The sequence below is a fragment of the Cucurbita moschata genome, unplaced genomic scaffold, assembly GCF_002738365.1.
Source record: "Cucurbita moschata cultivar Rifu unplaced genomic scaffold, Cmos_1.0 Cmo_Scf00056, whole genome shotgun sequence".
Lineage (NCBI taxonomy): Eukaryota > Viridiplantae > Streptophyta > Magnoliopsida > Cucurbitales > Cucurbitaceae > Cucurbita > Cucurbita moschata.
This window is the reverse complement of record NW_019268572.1, coordinates 4130-19753: the sequence shown is the minus strand read 5'-3', so window position 1 is coordinate 19753 and position 15624 is coordinate 4130. Positions and strand designations below refer to the sequence as shown.

The window sequence follows — 15624 nt, the reverse complement described above, 5'->3', positions numbered from 1 at the left end:
AAGAAGGTTGACCGTCGGAAATCGGTGTTGAAGACGTTGTGGGATCGTCGGCGCGTCGCCGGAATCGGGAGGCGAAAACTAGGGTTTTGTCGCTTGTCGAGTAAGGAAGGCGAGGTCTTTGGAATCGGGTTGAGCCGCAGACGCACACCTAGCAGCTTCGGTAGCTTCGCACGCGTACACAGTGCGGGTTGTTTCGCACGTGTACGAAATCGGTTCGGTTCCGTCAATTCCCGCAGCTCGACTTGGCGGCTTAGTTGGCAGGCTCGGCAACTAGGCTTAGCGGCAAGGTATCACTATAATATATCGATTCAAAGGTTTTTGGCCATTCTAATGCTGTTCTGCCCTTAGTTTTACCATTTGAGATCAGTATGGCTCCTAAACGTTAAAGACAGATTAGGTCGAAGGTTTATTTTGATAAATAGCATGAGGTTTAGCTAGGGTACCTTATGAAAGGTTCTAAATTTTTATGTGGTTATCATAGGACATATTTAACCACTGGGATTAGCTCGTTGTGAGTGACTTCAACCAAGACCATCGAGGTAAGTGACCTTACTGTTGGAGTTAGCTTACTACGTGTTGTATGATGGTGCGTGCCCTGTGGCCCCTGCATGCACCATATTTTATGTGATATGATTATGTGATGTATAGATTGTGTTGATCGTAGATTGTGTAGGTTATGTGATGCATGAACTTGTGTTGACTGTTGACTGTTTATGTTATGTCATGAATGAGATGTTAGTATTATATGCCATGAATATGTTGATTGATGTCATAGATACACGTAGAATTATCGAGTCATGTCATGAGATGTTTATGCAACTGGAATGTTTATGTAATATGCCATGTAATGTAAGTCATGTGAGATGCCATGTGATGTAAGAAACGTAAATACGATGTTAGCACTGCTTATGTAATGCCATGTTAGATACGTTAAGGGACCTCATGCATATATGTATGTCACATGCAACGGGATTCTTCCCCTTTATGATATGAAAGAATGAAATACGATATTTATGTTCGCCATGATATCATGCGGGCCCTTTTCTGTTTTGTGGTGTCCGGCTACGTGTAACACGTTTCCTGACCAAGTCAGGTCCAGGGGGTATGTTTACGAGCCCGTCTGGTGGGTTCATGTACACGTACATGGGCCATGTGTGAAGGAGTACCACACATCCAACCCTACCCGGAATAGGAAAGCGCCCAAGGCTAAGAAAAGTTTATGAAAAGTTAGGTCCCGCTCATATGTTGCATGTGTTTGCATTCCTAACCCTAACAGTGGGGTGACTTACTGAGTATTTCATAAAATACTCAAGCCACGTACTACCTACATTTTTCAGGTAAAAGCAAGGCGCCAATGTACGGTTGACGGCGGAGCTGAGGCCACCATGGAAGTTGGAGACGGGATATTTTTAGGAGTTTACTTTTATTAGACTGTTTTAAGTTATAGCATTGAGTATTGTTTTATTTGGATTTATTTTGAATTCAGTATTGAAGGGTTATTTTCGGAGTTTAGGTTTTGTTTTGGATTCATGAATATTTATGAATGCCTCTTTCAAGGTTATTTATGATGAGCTTCCGCTTAATGAGATAAGTATGCATGGGTGACGTCACTAATTAGGTTAAAGAAAATTAGGGGCGTTACATGTATAGCCATAAATGTAGGTTCCTCTCGTGCGAGTCCTCTTTTCAATTGTATGGCCGAGATCATTCTAAGATTACCTGGTTGCTTGATACTTGCAGGTATTACTGTGGGATTGCGGTCGGTGATCACCAAGTATTTCGCCAGTGGCATTGCGATAACTTTGTGTTCTAGGAGGAACTCCATCCTAAGTACCACGTCAAAGTCGTCCATGCGAACTACGACAAGGTCCAGCTTTCCTATCCAAGCCCCTAATTTGAAGGGGACTCTTTTGGAAACTCCCACAATAAGCAAGGCCTCGGAGTTGATAGCTTTCATTTTTCCAGGGTCTTTTCCTATGGTGAGTCCCAATCTTCGGGCTTCTTGATCAGCGATGAGTTGTGAGTCGCTCCCGAGTCTATCAAAGTACTCTTGCTCGGTCGAGAGTTTATTGTCGCATCCACAAACATGAACCCTTTCTCTATTATCTCCTTCGGGTCGACCTTCCATTGGAGGGTTGACAAGAATTTGAGCGTGCCCATTCGAGGGTTGTCTTGATCTTCCTTCTTGTCTAGCATAGTCTCGTCTCTTGTGTCGTTTCTCTCTTGAATGGACACTTGGAGTGCAGTGAGAGAGGCCTGATGAACACTTGGACACTTTGTGGGGGCCTTTACACAATATGCATTGTAAAGGTGTTGTCGGGTGGTTCCTTTTAGGGTAAGGTCCTCAAGATGTCCCCGCTTGGTTGTTCTAAGTAGGTCTATCTGTCCACCCGCTTGGTCTGTCGTTACCTCCGTTTGGCCTGTTGGGGCTTCCATTTCGATGACCTGGCGGCTTATATGTTTTGCCCCCAGTGTTTGGGGCCTGTGTCGTTTTTCTTTGGTAACTCGCCTCGTTCCCTAAAAATTGCAGTAGCTAGGTCTTGGACCTTTTTCTCGTGTATTTTTGTTTTGGCCCACAGTTGTAACCCATTTATAAAGAAGAACACCTTGTCCTTCTCTAATGTGCCCCTGATATCTTGCATCAGGGTCGAAAATTGTCTGACATAGTCCCTTATGCTTCCACTTTTCTTTAAGGCTATTAGTTTTTCCATTGCTAGATGGTCTACGTTTTCGGGGAGGAATTGGTTTCTTAACTCTCTCTTGAGGTCTTCCCACGAGTCTATGGTGCACAATCCATTCTTGATGTCTTATACCTTCATACGCCACCAAAGTTTGGCGTCGTCTATGAGATACATCAAGGCTACTGTCACCTTTATGTCGTCGGTACAAACTGGTGTGGCTTTGAAGTACTGTTCGACATCAAAGATGAAGTTCTCCAACTCTTTGGCATCCCGGTTCCCTTTGAAAGGTCTAGGGTTGAGAAACTTCAGTTTGTTGGATCTTGTATTAGTTTGCCCAGCCGAGACGTTCTCCACGGCTTTCATGGTCACCTCGATTCGGGTGCTCATTGTGGACATCTTTTTTTGGATGTCATTGATCGTTGTTCTGAATTCGTCAGCTAATCCATTGAACAAACTCATCATTGTATTTTGTAGCACGTCGAACTCTTCGCCACGTTCCTCCTTGTGCGCGACAGAGCTATCGGGGCTACCAGACGGTCTTGGGCTGCTCGTAGGAGCAACTTTTTCTTCGAGTGAGGTCACTCAAAACATCAGTTCTTCGATTGGCAACCCATCCAGGCAGTTACCCATTGCGTTGATCTCTACGACTTTTCCACTCAATTCTTTCACCCGTGCTTCCAGGAAGCGGATGGTGTCAGGGACTTCTTTGAGGAACAGCATTTCCTCCTCTATTAAAGTAAGCCGGTCAGCTTGTGATTTGGGTGTCGACTTTGTCATCGACATATTTTCGGTCTTTGCTATTTCACGGAGCTTACAAAGCTTTGATACCACTTGTCACAATCACACTTTTAATGGCAGCAGACTTGCGATTGTGTGGCACTCACTTTCCAACGACAAGTGAGCTAAGCCAATTCGTTCTTGCATCACCTACGGCCAAGCGATGTATGCTCAAGCCTCTTGCCTCAGTTTGAAGATAAGGTTTTAGAAAATGAGAGCAGAAAGAGATTTTTGAAAGAGACGTTATATAAGCAAGCAAGAGAGAAATAACAACGGCTTACAGTATATAACCTTGGGTAGGGAGAAGTATGGGCTCACTAGCTAGTTCGCACACCGCTGGGCCACTGTCCTTAGCCAGTGGGCATACCCTGGAAGCCCCTTATGCCGAGACTCGTTAAAACTAGAATCGTCACGGCAGCACTATGCAAAGCATAACGATCGTTGTCCTGCCATTGGATGTACGCGTCCGTACCCTCGTGATGGGATAGGGGTATCCCCCCAAATGCATGAGCACACAATATGCATGAGGTCCCACTAGTCCTACAGTTATCATTAATGAACATAACCCCTGTCACATTTTCATGCTTACATGTCATTCTCATTCTCATTTCTTTACATATCATACATATTCCTAGCGGGGTTATGTTTCATGCAATTTACCGTATTTCATATCATACAATTCATGCAGTTATATTCAAATATTCATACAAACAAGCCATAATCGTTCAAGGACCACACATCGTTACATGCATTACACATCACATCAGACTAAAAGCATACATTCACGTTCACCTAACTACCTACTTAAGCACAATAACCTAGCATACAATGCATCATATCATAAACAAGTCGTAACGTAAACACTTCGTAGTCATATCGTTCTCTAACTTACCATAGCCCTAACGTTCTTATACCTATCACAGACATATAATTACATAACGTACCTTAGTCATATCATCACCAGAACGTATCCTAACGCCATCGTTCTATCAATCTATCACAAACCTATCCTTTTCTACCCATAACCTAACTGTATTCTTTCATCAATCTCTCCTATCCATAGCACTCCGGTATGTAACCTAACCTTAACGTTTCATGAACGTATCTTACTCCTGTCGTTACATTTTGTTTTGTGCATCCTTCTCGTATCCTATCTCAAACATCTCCTTGAGCACATCGTACCATAATTATTATCGTACAATCTACATATTATAACATAACATAACATATAGGAAGCATATCGTTCCACAGACAATTCACACATAGAAATATATATGACACGTGCAGAACCACAGGGCACGTGTCAACATCAAATATAACCATGCCGATAGTAAAGTTACTTACTTGGCTAGCTTAAGTCGTTGTCACGAATATATCTTTAATGAGAGTTCGATTCCGTCCTTTCAAATCCGGGTCAACCTATATGAGCCCATAACATTAGTTTCGGGTTTGAATTCTACAATATTATTTCTCTAATTTACATTGGTCCATTGTTAGAAGTCTTGAAATGTTATATATCTATAATTTTATATTTATTAAAAATCTCATTTTTCATTGTTACTGTGGTATAAAAAGTATATACTGGTAAGTTATTCTGGTAAGTTATTCTGAGCTTTACTATTCTCTGTATTTACCGGTCTGTATTTACCTTTCCCTCCATATTTAGTTTCTGGTTTTTAATTCCCTAATATCTGTATTTACCCTTCCCTCCATATTTAGTTTCTGGTTTTTAATTCCCTAATCTTTTCTTTATCTATTGCCTTCTAATTCTGGATCTCTTCTAATTCTGGATCTCTATTTCCAAATCTTTGCCTTTTAATTCTGTTATCATGTATTCCAAATTTATAATGGATCTCTATTTCCCAATGGATCTCTATTTCCCAATGGATCTCTATTTCCAAATCTTTCCCTCAATGTTTCTTATTTCCTTATTGCATTGTTTCCTATTCATAAGTTTTATTGAACATTCTATTTTTAATCTATTCATTTGGCTGCCTGATAAAAATTTAATCTAATATTACTAATCTGACCTGATTTACTAGAATCGTATAAATAATTGACATTTAGTTTCTAACTCAGAGCTAGATCAGTGTAATAATTCAATGAAGATCTAACCATAATTGGTTGTGATTTCTAAAAAAAATAGGATAAAAGAAAATGAAGATTTAATATATATATATTGATCCGATCTATCTTCACATCTCCGGTGAATGGGTAAAGGTCATTCTCATTTTTTTTTCTCAAGTAAATCTAACTATTATTGATTTTCTGTTTCTTTTTGCAATAAACGTTACTTTCTGCCGTAAGGATGGGTTGAGGAGAGATAATTGTGGGGGAGGGATGAGAGGTTGGTGGTGAGAAGTGGGGAAATATTGTTTTTTTTTTTTTTTCTTCTTCATTAATTTATTTATTAATTATTATTATTTTAACTATTTTTATTTGTTTATTTGTTTATTTATTTTTTTTTGTGCTATTACAGACAATTTCTAAATCCCACTTCCCCACACAGAGTTGCCATTAAAAAGCTCAAGAAAAACCATGAAGTTACAATCTAAGAGTTATCCGAGTTTGTCATATCTAACCTATCCCATTTAATTCTTGCACTTTCAAGGAGGATTTCTTGTGAAGACCACTGTAACGACCCGAAATTTTCTGCTCAATTTAAGGTTGCTACTGTATACGTACCATAAATATTGAATACGGAAGACTTCATTTAAATTCCATAAAACATAACCTTTATCTTAAAACACAACCATGGACTTACGTGTTTCGAAAACATCTTTAAAACGATACAACAAAAGACCCAAAATAAAATAAATAAGTGTTTAAATTTAAAGCATCCTATTCTAGCCTAAGTCTAAGAAAATAAATATCACTATCCTATGCATGTGCCATGGTCTCGAGTTGCGATGCCGTCATCAGCCATACAGGAATGCCTTGCCTTAACCTGAAAAAGTAGTAGCAATACTCAGTAAGTGACCCCACTATTGGGGTTAAATGCAACAATCACATGCAAATGAGATGATGAGACCTATCTTTCAATCTGTCTTCCTACGGTGCTGTTCTAACCGGTAAATTTGGACGTGTACCATATACTCTACAAACAACCCATACGTGCGAGTACGGGCTCACCAGCCAGTTCGCACACTGCTGGTCCATTTTCCTTGTCGGGCGAGCATACTTTGGGAGCTCCTTAGGCTGGACACCCGTTAGAACTAGTAACCGTCACGACAGCGCTATGCAAAACATAATGATCGTTGTCCTGCCATTGGATGTACGCGTCCGTACCCTTGTTTTGGAATAGGGGTATCCTTCAAATGCATGAGCACACATAATGCATGAGGTCCCTAATATTTCTACTTTTATCATTAATGAATATAACCCCGCTATCATCTTTCATGCTTAGCATGTCATTTCTCATTTTTAGTCTACGTATCATACATAATCCTAACGGGGTTACATTTCATTTCATTTGTCGTGATATCCTGTCATTTATAACATGTTGTATACATATAATAGAAAACATAACATAATGCTCCATGCTTTTAACATGTCATTTCATAACGTGGAATTCATACAACAATTACCTCAATGGTCACACAAAACAATCTAAACATGACATATCATATCACAATATATCGTATCATAAACATTGAGTATCGTAAACACTTCGTGGTCATATTGTTCCCTAACTTATCATAGCCTTAACGTTCTTATACCTATCACAGTCATATCGTTACATGAACGTACCTTAGTCATATCATCACAGGAAAGTACCTTAACGCTATCGTTCTATCAATCTATCACAAACCTATCCCTTTCTACCCATATCCTAACCATATTCTTTCAACAATCTCTTCTATCCATAGCACTCTGGTAGGTAACCTAACCTTAACGTTTCATGAATAAATCTTACTACTATCATTACATTTTGTTTTATGCATCCTTCTCATATCCTATCTCAAACATATCCTTGAACACATCGTACCATAATTATTATCATACAATTCACATATTATAATATAACATAAACATAATATAAGCATACCGATTCACAGATAATTCACACATATCAGTATATATGACACGTGCAGAACCACAGGCACGTGTCAACATCAAATATAACCATGTCGATTGTAAGGCTACTTACCTAGCTAGCTTAAGTCATTGTCACAAATATATCTTTAATGAAAGTTCGATTCCGTCCTTTGAAATCCGAGTCAACCTACGTGAGCCCATGACATCAGTTTCAAGTTTCAACTCTACAAAATTATTTCTCTAATTTACATTGATCCATTGTTAAAAGTCTTGAAATGTTATATACCTATAATCATATTTTTATTAAAAATCTTATTTTCCATGGTTACTATTGTATAAAAAAAAGTAGATACAACTATTTCAAGTTATTGCGGGCTTTACTACTCTCTGTATTTACCCTATATTTACCTTTTTTTTTTCTCTATATTTAGTTTGTAGATTTTAATTCCTTATTCTTTTTTTTTATATGGTTACCTTTTAATTCAGTTTTCATGCATTCCAAATTTACAGTGGATCTTCCAAACCTTTCCTTATCTCAGTGTTCTTGTTCACAAATTTTATGGGTCATTCTATTTTTAATCTATTAATTTGGCTACTGATATACATTTAATCTAATATTATTAATCTAATGTGATTTACTAGCATTTGTATAAATTATTGACATTTAGTTTCTAACTGAAAGCTAAACCATTGTAATAATTCAATGAAGATCTAACTATAATTGGCTTCATTTCTATAAAAAAATAGGATAAAAGAAAATGAAGATTTAATATATACCTGATTTAATATATACCTTATTAATCAGATCTATCTTCACGTAAATCTCCTGTGAATCTCAACTAGGTAAAGGTCATTCTCATTTTTTTTTTCCTTAAGTAAATCTCACCATTATTGTTTTTCTATTCCTTTTTTTGCAATACCTATTACTTTCTGGTGTAAGGACAAAATGAAGAGAGGCAATAAGGACCGAATGAAGAGAGATAATTGTGGGGAGGGATGAGAGGTTAGTGGAGAGAAGTGGGGAAAGGTTGTTTTAGTACTGAAATTGGATGGGTACTATGATCATTGGATAATGCTCATGGAAAGCTTTTTTTAGTACTGGGTTTGATGGAGAATGGGATTCCCGCACCAATAGGACACATCATTTTAACAGATACCCAGAAGAAGCACATTGAAGATCATAAATTGAAAGATTTGAAAGCAAAGAATTATCTATTTCAAGCATTAGATCATTCGATAGACAACCCTCAACAAGGATACAGAAAAAAAAAAAAAAAACATATGGGAATCTATGAAGTAGAAATATCAAGGTTCGACATGGGTAAAGCGTGCACATTTGCAATCTCTTCGGAAGGAGTTTGAAATGCTGCACATGAAGGTAGGAGAATCTGTGAATGAGTATTTTGCTCGGACCCTTAGCATAGCCAACAAGATGAAACTAAATGGTGAGAACAAAGAAGATGTTGAAGTAGTCGGAAAGATTCTGAGATCTATGACCCCCAAATTTGATTATATTGTGTGTTCTATTGAGGGAGTCCAAGGATACAACTATCTTAACCATTAATGAGTTGCAAAGTGACACAATCGCGCTTTCGAAGGCAGCGGACACGCGATTGTGCGACACTCACTTTCCAGCGACAAGTGAGTTAAGCCAATTTGTTCTTGCGTCGCCTACGGCCAAGCGACGTACGGTCGAGCCTCTAGCCTCGGTTTTAAAAGAAGGTTTTAGAAAACGAGGAGAGAGAGAGATTTTAGAAAGAGACGTTATATAAGCAAGCAAGAAAAAGATAACAACGGCTTAGCATATATAACCTTGGGTAGGGAGAAGTTGGCGACTAGTCATATCCCCCTATAGTACATTCTGGGCCATTTTAGTTCTAGCAGGCCTAGACATGATATTTTTGAGGTGTCATACGCTCTAGAATTACAAAAGGAAAAACACTAGAANCCATTTGACAATCATTCGACCACGACCAAGGGTGGTCTTTCTTCAACAGCTCTGTCAATGGGGCGGCTCGTCGTGAAAACCCTTCGACGAACCGCCTATAGTAGTTGGCTAGTCCTAAGAAGGACCGTGAACGGAAGTAGGAACCTTCCATTCTTGGATAGCTTTTATCTTGTCGCTATCCATACTAATTTGTCCACNGGGCATGCGGCCATGGGCAACATGCCCTGGACAAGCATGACCGTGACATCCTCCCCCACCTAATTGGTTGACGTCCCTGTCAACCGACTACTTTCATACCTTGCAATGTGGGTGGCGGCGGAGTTCAGCTCTTCGGCGCGTTCCCAGCTTGTTTCCTCTGTAGGGAGATTCTTCCATTTGACANATGCACATTTCTCCTTCTTCACATACAGCTGGTTCTGCCGGAGCTTGTCAAACACTAGCTTCAAGTGCACTTTGTGTTCCTCGAGGGTTGTGCTGTAAACAACAATGTCGTCGAGGTATACTATGACGGACTGATCCGGGTATTCGTAGAAAACCTGGTTCATCAACGTGCAGAACGTAGCTGGGGCGTTTGTCAAGCCAAAGGGNGAGTTCAGCTCTTCGGCGCGTTCCCAGCTTGTTTCCTCTGTAGGGAGATTCTTCCATTTGACAAGGAATTCACGAATCGTCCGTACAGGTCTTCCTATCTTCCTAACCCTGTCGGCTAGGATCTCTTCAACTTCCTTTGTTTCTTTTTGCTTCAGATCGATGTTCGGTCTTGTGGTTGCATTTCGTTGGTCGTCGTCTAGATCAGGGTGATAGGGCTTCAAGTTGCTCACATGAATGACGGGGTGGATTTTCATCCATGCAGGTAGTGCAACTCGGTAGGAGGTAGCCCCGATCTTTTTAAGGACTTCAACCGGGCCTTCATATTTACGAACTAGTCTCTTGTCCTTTCGGCTACGAAATCTGATCTATTCTGGTCTCAGCTTGATAAGGACTTGATCTCCTGCACGAAATTGAAGGGGGCGACGCTTCTTGTCCNTTCAAAGGCCCCATATCTTGTTACGCACGTCGTCTTGGGTTCGTCCCCTTCGGCAATACGTACTTGATAATATCCTGATCGTAAGTCCAACTTCGTGAAGTACTTGGCCCCGTGAAGTTGGTCGAAAAGGTCAGATATTATCAGTAGAGGATATTTGTTGCGTACTGTCACCTTGTTTAAGGCTCTATAGTCTATGCACAGACGCAACGTCCCATCTTTCTTCTTCTGGAACAGTATGGGGGCTCCATAAGGGGCCTTTGCCGGGCGAATGAATCCCGCCTTCAGCAATTCATCCAGTTGTTTCCTCAATTCGGCTAGCTCGGGCGGAGCCATCCGGTATGCGTTCTTTGTTGGCGGCTTAACCCCGGGGAGGAGCTCGATTTTGTCGTCAATGCCTCGACGAGGTTGTAGTGTTTGTGGTAGACTCTCTGGCATTATATCGGTATAGCTGTCTAGTACTTCCTTGATTCCCTCTGGGACAGTCTCTTCGGTGGTTGCTTCTTCTATCAGTGGTATGGCCATGAATGTAGGTTCCTCTCGTGCGAGTCCCCTTTTTAATTGTATGGCCGAGATCATTCGAAGATTACCTGGTTGCTTGATGCTTGCAGGTATTACTGTGGGGTTACGGTCGGTGATCACCAAGCATTTTGCCAATGGCATTGGGATGACCTTGTGTTCCAGGAGGAACTCCATCCCAAGTACCATGTCGAAGTCGTCCATGCGAACCACGACAAGGTCTAGCTCTCGAGTCCAATCCCCTATTTTGAAGGGGACTCCTTTGGAAACTCCCACAATAGGCAAGGCCTCGGAGTTGACAGCTTTCATTTTCCCCGGGTCTTTTCCTATGGTGAGTCCCAATCTTCTGGCTTCTTGATCGGCAATGAAGTTGTGTGTTGCTCTAGAGTCTATTAGAGTGCTCTTGCTCGGTTGAGAGTTTATTGTGGCATCTACGAACATGAGCCCTTTCTCTATTATCTCCTTCTGTTCGACTTTCCGTTGGAGGGCTGACAAGAATTTGAGTGCGCCCATTCGGGGGTTGTCGTGATCTTCCTTCTTGTCTAGCAAAGTCTCGACCCTTGCCTCATTGCTCTCTTGAATGGACACTTGAAGTGCAGTGAGGGAGGCCCGATGAGGACAGTAGGATACCTTGTGGGGGCCTTTACACAGCATGCATTGCAAAGGCGTCGTCGGGTGGTTCTTTTGATGGTAAGGCCCTCGAGATGTCCCCGCTTGATTGTTCTGAGGAGGTCTATCCGTCCATCCATTCGGTCTGTTGGGGCTTCCATTTCGATGGCCTAGTGGTCTGTATGGTTTGCCCCCATTGTTTGGGGCTGGTGTCGCTCTTCTTAGGGATCCTGCTTCGTTCCCACAGTCTACGAGTCTCTCGACGCAGGCCATTGCGGCAGCTAGAGTTTGGACCCAGTTCTCATGTATCTTTGTTTTGGCCCACGGCTGTAGACCATTTATAAAGAAGAACACCTTGTCCTTCTTTGCTGTGCCCCTGATATCCAGCATCAGGGTTGAGAACTGTCTGACGTAGTCTCGTATGTTTCCAGTGTGTTACAGGGCTACTATTTTCTCCATTGCTATATGCCCTGCGTTTTCGGGGAGGAATTGTTCCCTCAACTCTCTCTTGAGGTCCTCCCATGAGTCGATGGTGCACAATCCATCTTCGATGTCTTGCACCTTCGTACGCCACCACAGTTTGGCGTCGTCTATGAGATACATCGCGGCTACAGTCACCTTCTTGTCGTCGGTACAAGCCGTTGTGGCTTTGAAGTACTGTTCGACGTCAAAGATGAAGTTCTCCAACTCTTTGGCGTCCCGATTCCCTTTTAAGGCTCTAGGGTCTGGGAACCTTAGTTTGTTGGATTCTGTATTAGTTTGTCCAGCCGCGACACCTTCCACGGCTTTCATGGTGATTTCAATTCGAGTGCTCATGGCGGCCATCCTTTCTTGGAGGTCGTCGACTGTTGTTCTGAATTCATCAGCCAATCCATTGAACAAACTCATCATTGTGTTTTGTAGTACGTCGAACTCTTCGCCACGTCCCTCTTTGTGTGCGACAGAGCTATCCAGACTATCAAACGGTTTTTGGCTGCTCGTAGGGGCAACCCTTTCTTCGAGCGAGGTCACTCGAAACAACAGTTCTGCGATTGGCAACCCATCCAGGCGGTTACCCATTGCGTCGACTTGGACGACTTTCTCACTCAGTTCGGTCACCCGTGTTTCCAGGAAACGGAGGGTGTCAGGGACTTCTTTGAGGAACAGCATTTCCTCCTCTATTAGCGTAAGCTGGTCGGCTTGTGCTTTGGGTGTCGACTTTGTCGTCGACATGATCTCGGTCTGTATGACGTTACGGAGCACAAAGCTTTGATACCACTTGACACAATCGCGCTTTCGAAGGCAGCGGACTAGCGATTGTGCGGCACTCACTTTCCAGCGACAAGTGAGTTAAGCCAATTTGTTCTTGCGTCGCCTACGGCCAAGCGACGTACGGTCGAGCCTCTAGCCTCGGTTTTAAAAGAAGGTTTTAGAAAACGAGGAGAGAGAGAGATTTTAGAAAGAGACGTTATATAAGCAAGCAAGAGAAAGATAACAACGACTTAGCATATATAACCTTGGGTAGGGAGAAGTTGACGACTAGTCATATCCCCCTATAGTACATTCTGGGCCATTTTAGTTCTGGCAGGCCTAGACATGATATTTTTGAGGTGTCATACGCTCTAGAATTACAAAAGGAAAAACACTAGAATGAAAAGACATGACAAGGATTTGGCTTGTCATGGGCATGCGGCCATGGGCAACATGCCCTGGACAAGCATGACCGTGACACAAAGCAGCCTGCTTGTACATGAACAACGCATGAGTTCTCATGTTGATGAAGACCACGCTTTGAATATCACTCATGGTGAACAATCTAGAGGAAGGGGTCATGGTTGTGGAAGTTTTAGAGGCAGAGGAAGGGGACGAGGCAGACAAACCTTCAACAGGTCCACAGTGGAGTGCTATAATTGTCACAAGCTAGGACATTTTCAATGGGAATCTCAAAGCAAGGAGAAAGAGGCAAACTATGCAAAGACTCAAGAAGATATGTTGTTGACGACTTACGTGAATATGAATAAGGCCAATAGAGAAGATATGTGGTTCCTTGACTCGGGATGTAACAATCATATGTGTGGGAAGAAGAAATATTTTTTTAGATTTTGATGGAAGTTTTAGAGATTGCTTGAAGTTGGGCAACAACTCAAGCATGGTTGTAACAGGAAAGAGTAATGTACGACTGCAAGTTAATGAAATCATACCTTGTACCAGAGTTGAAGAACAATTTGTTGAGTATTGGGAAATTGCAATCAAAGGGGCTTACCATTTTGTTTCAAAATGGAACGTGTGAGGTGTTTCATCCTGAGAGGCTTAATCATGGAGACAAAGATGCCTTTGAATCGAATGTTCGTACTGCATGCTATATCTCGGCCTATAGCATCCACTTGTTTCAATACAATCACAAAATATATTTAACAACTTTAACACTGTAGATATGGAAGACTCTTGAGCAAAAGAAGATGGTGGATGGTTTACCACAGCTCAATTCTCCTTTCCTAGTAAAAATTGTGTGATGGGTAAACAATCATCAATTTTTTTTGTCCACATAAAAAAAAAAAAGCATGTTTAGAAGTTCAAATTCTGCTCTTTCTCACTTCATGGTTCTTAATCATCTCGCTTTCAACACTTTTTTTTCTTTTTTTTTAGAATCCATGGAAGTCAAAGACATAAAATTAATCCTGATTAATTTTTTGAAATGAAAACTTTATTTTATTTGAGAAATTTTATTGGGTTCGAAATTACAATATAAGTTGGAATTCGATTAGCTAAAAATGGTTTTTATAAATAATTTTTTATTTTAACTAATTTCTCTAAGGTTATTGTTATTATTAGTTCATAATTCATGGTTTTCCCCATCACATTCCATATTAAGTTTTCCATCTCTATATACATCATTCCCTCATTCTCAATCTTCATCTCATCTCTCATCGAAATTATGTGGACTCAAACCCTTCCGATCATGGTCGCTTTCATTGCCACTTTCATTTTCCTCCTCGCCCTAACCAACGCTCAAAACGCCCCCGGTGACTACCTTGTGCTTCACAATCGAGCTCGAGCCCAGGTCGGCGTCGGCCCCATGCAATGGAGCAACACCGTGGCCGCGTACGCTCAAGCCTATGCGGAAAAAAGAAAGGGTGACTGCGCCATGATTCACTCAACCGGGCCGTACGGGGAAAACATAGCCGCTGGGTACTACCCTGAGTTCACCGGGGCGGATGCGGTGAAGCTGTGGGCGAACGAGAAGCCGTTGTATGATCATGCGTCGAATAAATGCGTGGGTGGTGAATGTGGGCACTACACTCAGATGGTGTGGCGAAGCTCGGTCCGACTTGGATGTGCTAGAGTGCCCTGTAAGGCTAATTCTCAGTTTGTTGTTTGTAATTACGATCCTCCTGGCAACTATATTGGGGAAAAGCCTTATGATTCTTTGGTGGTTTGAAGAGATTTGGTATTAAAAATTTTATGAATGGTAATAAAGTTTATGAGAGAATCATGATGAATTTATGAATTGAAATAAAGGTATGGTATTGTCTATAATAGTATTATATTGTCTTGTTTGAGTTAACTCCAATGACTTTGTTTTAACCTCCTTGAGTTAACTCTGGTGCCTTTGTTTTGACCTCCTCACTTATAAACCCATGATCATAGAGTCTCCCCTCTAATTAAGTACATCATAGAGCCACCCCTGAAGCCTGTAGATTTCTAGAACAACCTTTCCTTAATCGAGGCTTGACTACTTTCTTTGGAGCCTTTGAACAAAATACACCCTTTGTTTGACACTTTTGACTACAATTTTGAGGCTAACAATTTCTTTGTTCGACATAGCTAAGTTAAGTTCATGGTCTGATAACCATGTTAAGAATCACGAATCTCTACAATGGTATATGATATTTGTCCACTTTGAACATGAGATTTTTTCATAGGTTTGCTTCGGGCTCCTAGAGATGTATTCTTTACTTATAAATCTACGATCATTTCCGAACAATCTTCAATACTGAGAACACCAGCCGCCAGCCAATTCCTGTTCTAAGTCACTCGAAAGAAATGCCCTC

The 15624-nt window shown here is 41.2% G+C and overlaps 2 protein-coding genes across 2 annotated transcripts; one reads left to right on the top strand and one right to left on the bottom strand.

The window, feature by feature from the left end:
• Positions 1-3263: 3263 nt before the first annotated feature.
• On the bottom strand, positions 3264-10990 carry LOC111436556. Its single transcript, XM_023074301.1, has 3 exons — positions 10730-10990; positions 9833-10082; positions 3264-3511 (listed from the first exon to the last, which is right to left on the bottom strand). Exons 1-3 carry the CDS (start codon positions 10988-10990, stop codon positions 3264-3266), a joined length of 759 nt encoding a protein of 252 aa, XP_022930069.1.
• A 3517-nt stretch (positions 10991-14507) lies between these two features.
• LOC111436551 (basic form of pathogenesis-related protein 1-like) lies at positions 14508-15011 on the top strand. The gene has a single exon (XM_023074296.1). It carries the CDS (start codon positions 14508-14510, stop codon positions 15009-15011), a length of 504 nt encoding a protein of 167 aa, XP_022930064.1.
• Positions 15012-15624: the final 613 nt, after the last annotated feature.

Coding starts and splice junctions, on each gene's coding strand:
- LOC111436551 (XM_023074296.1), top strand. CDS start 14,508: ATGTGGACTCAAACCCTTCCGATCATGGTCGCTTTCATTGCCACTTTC.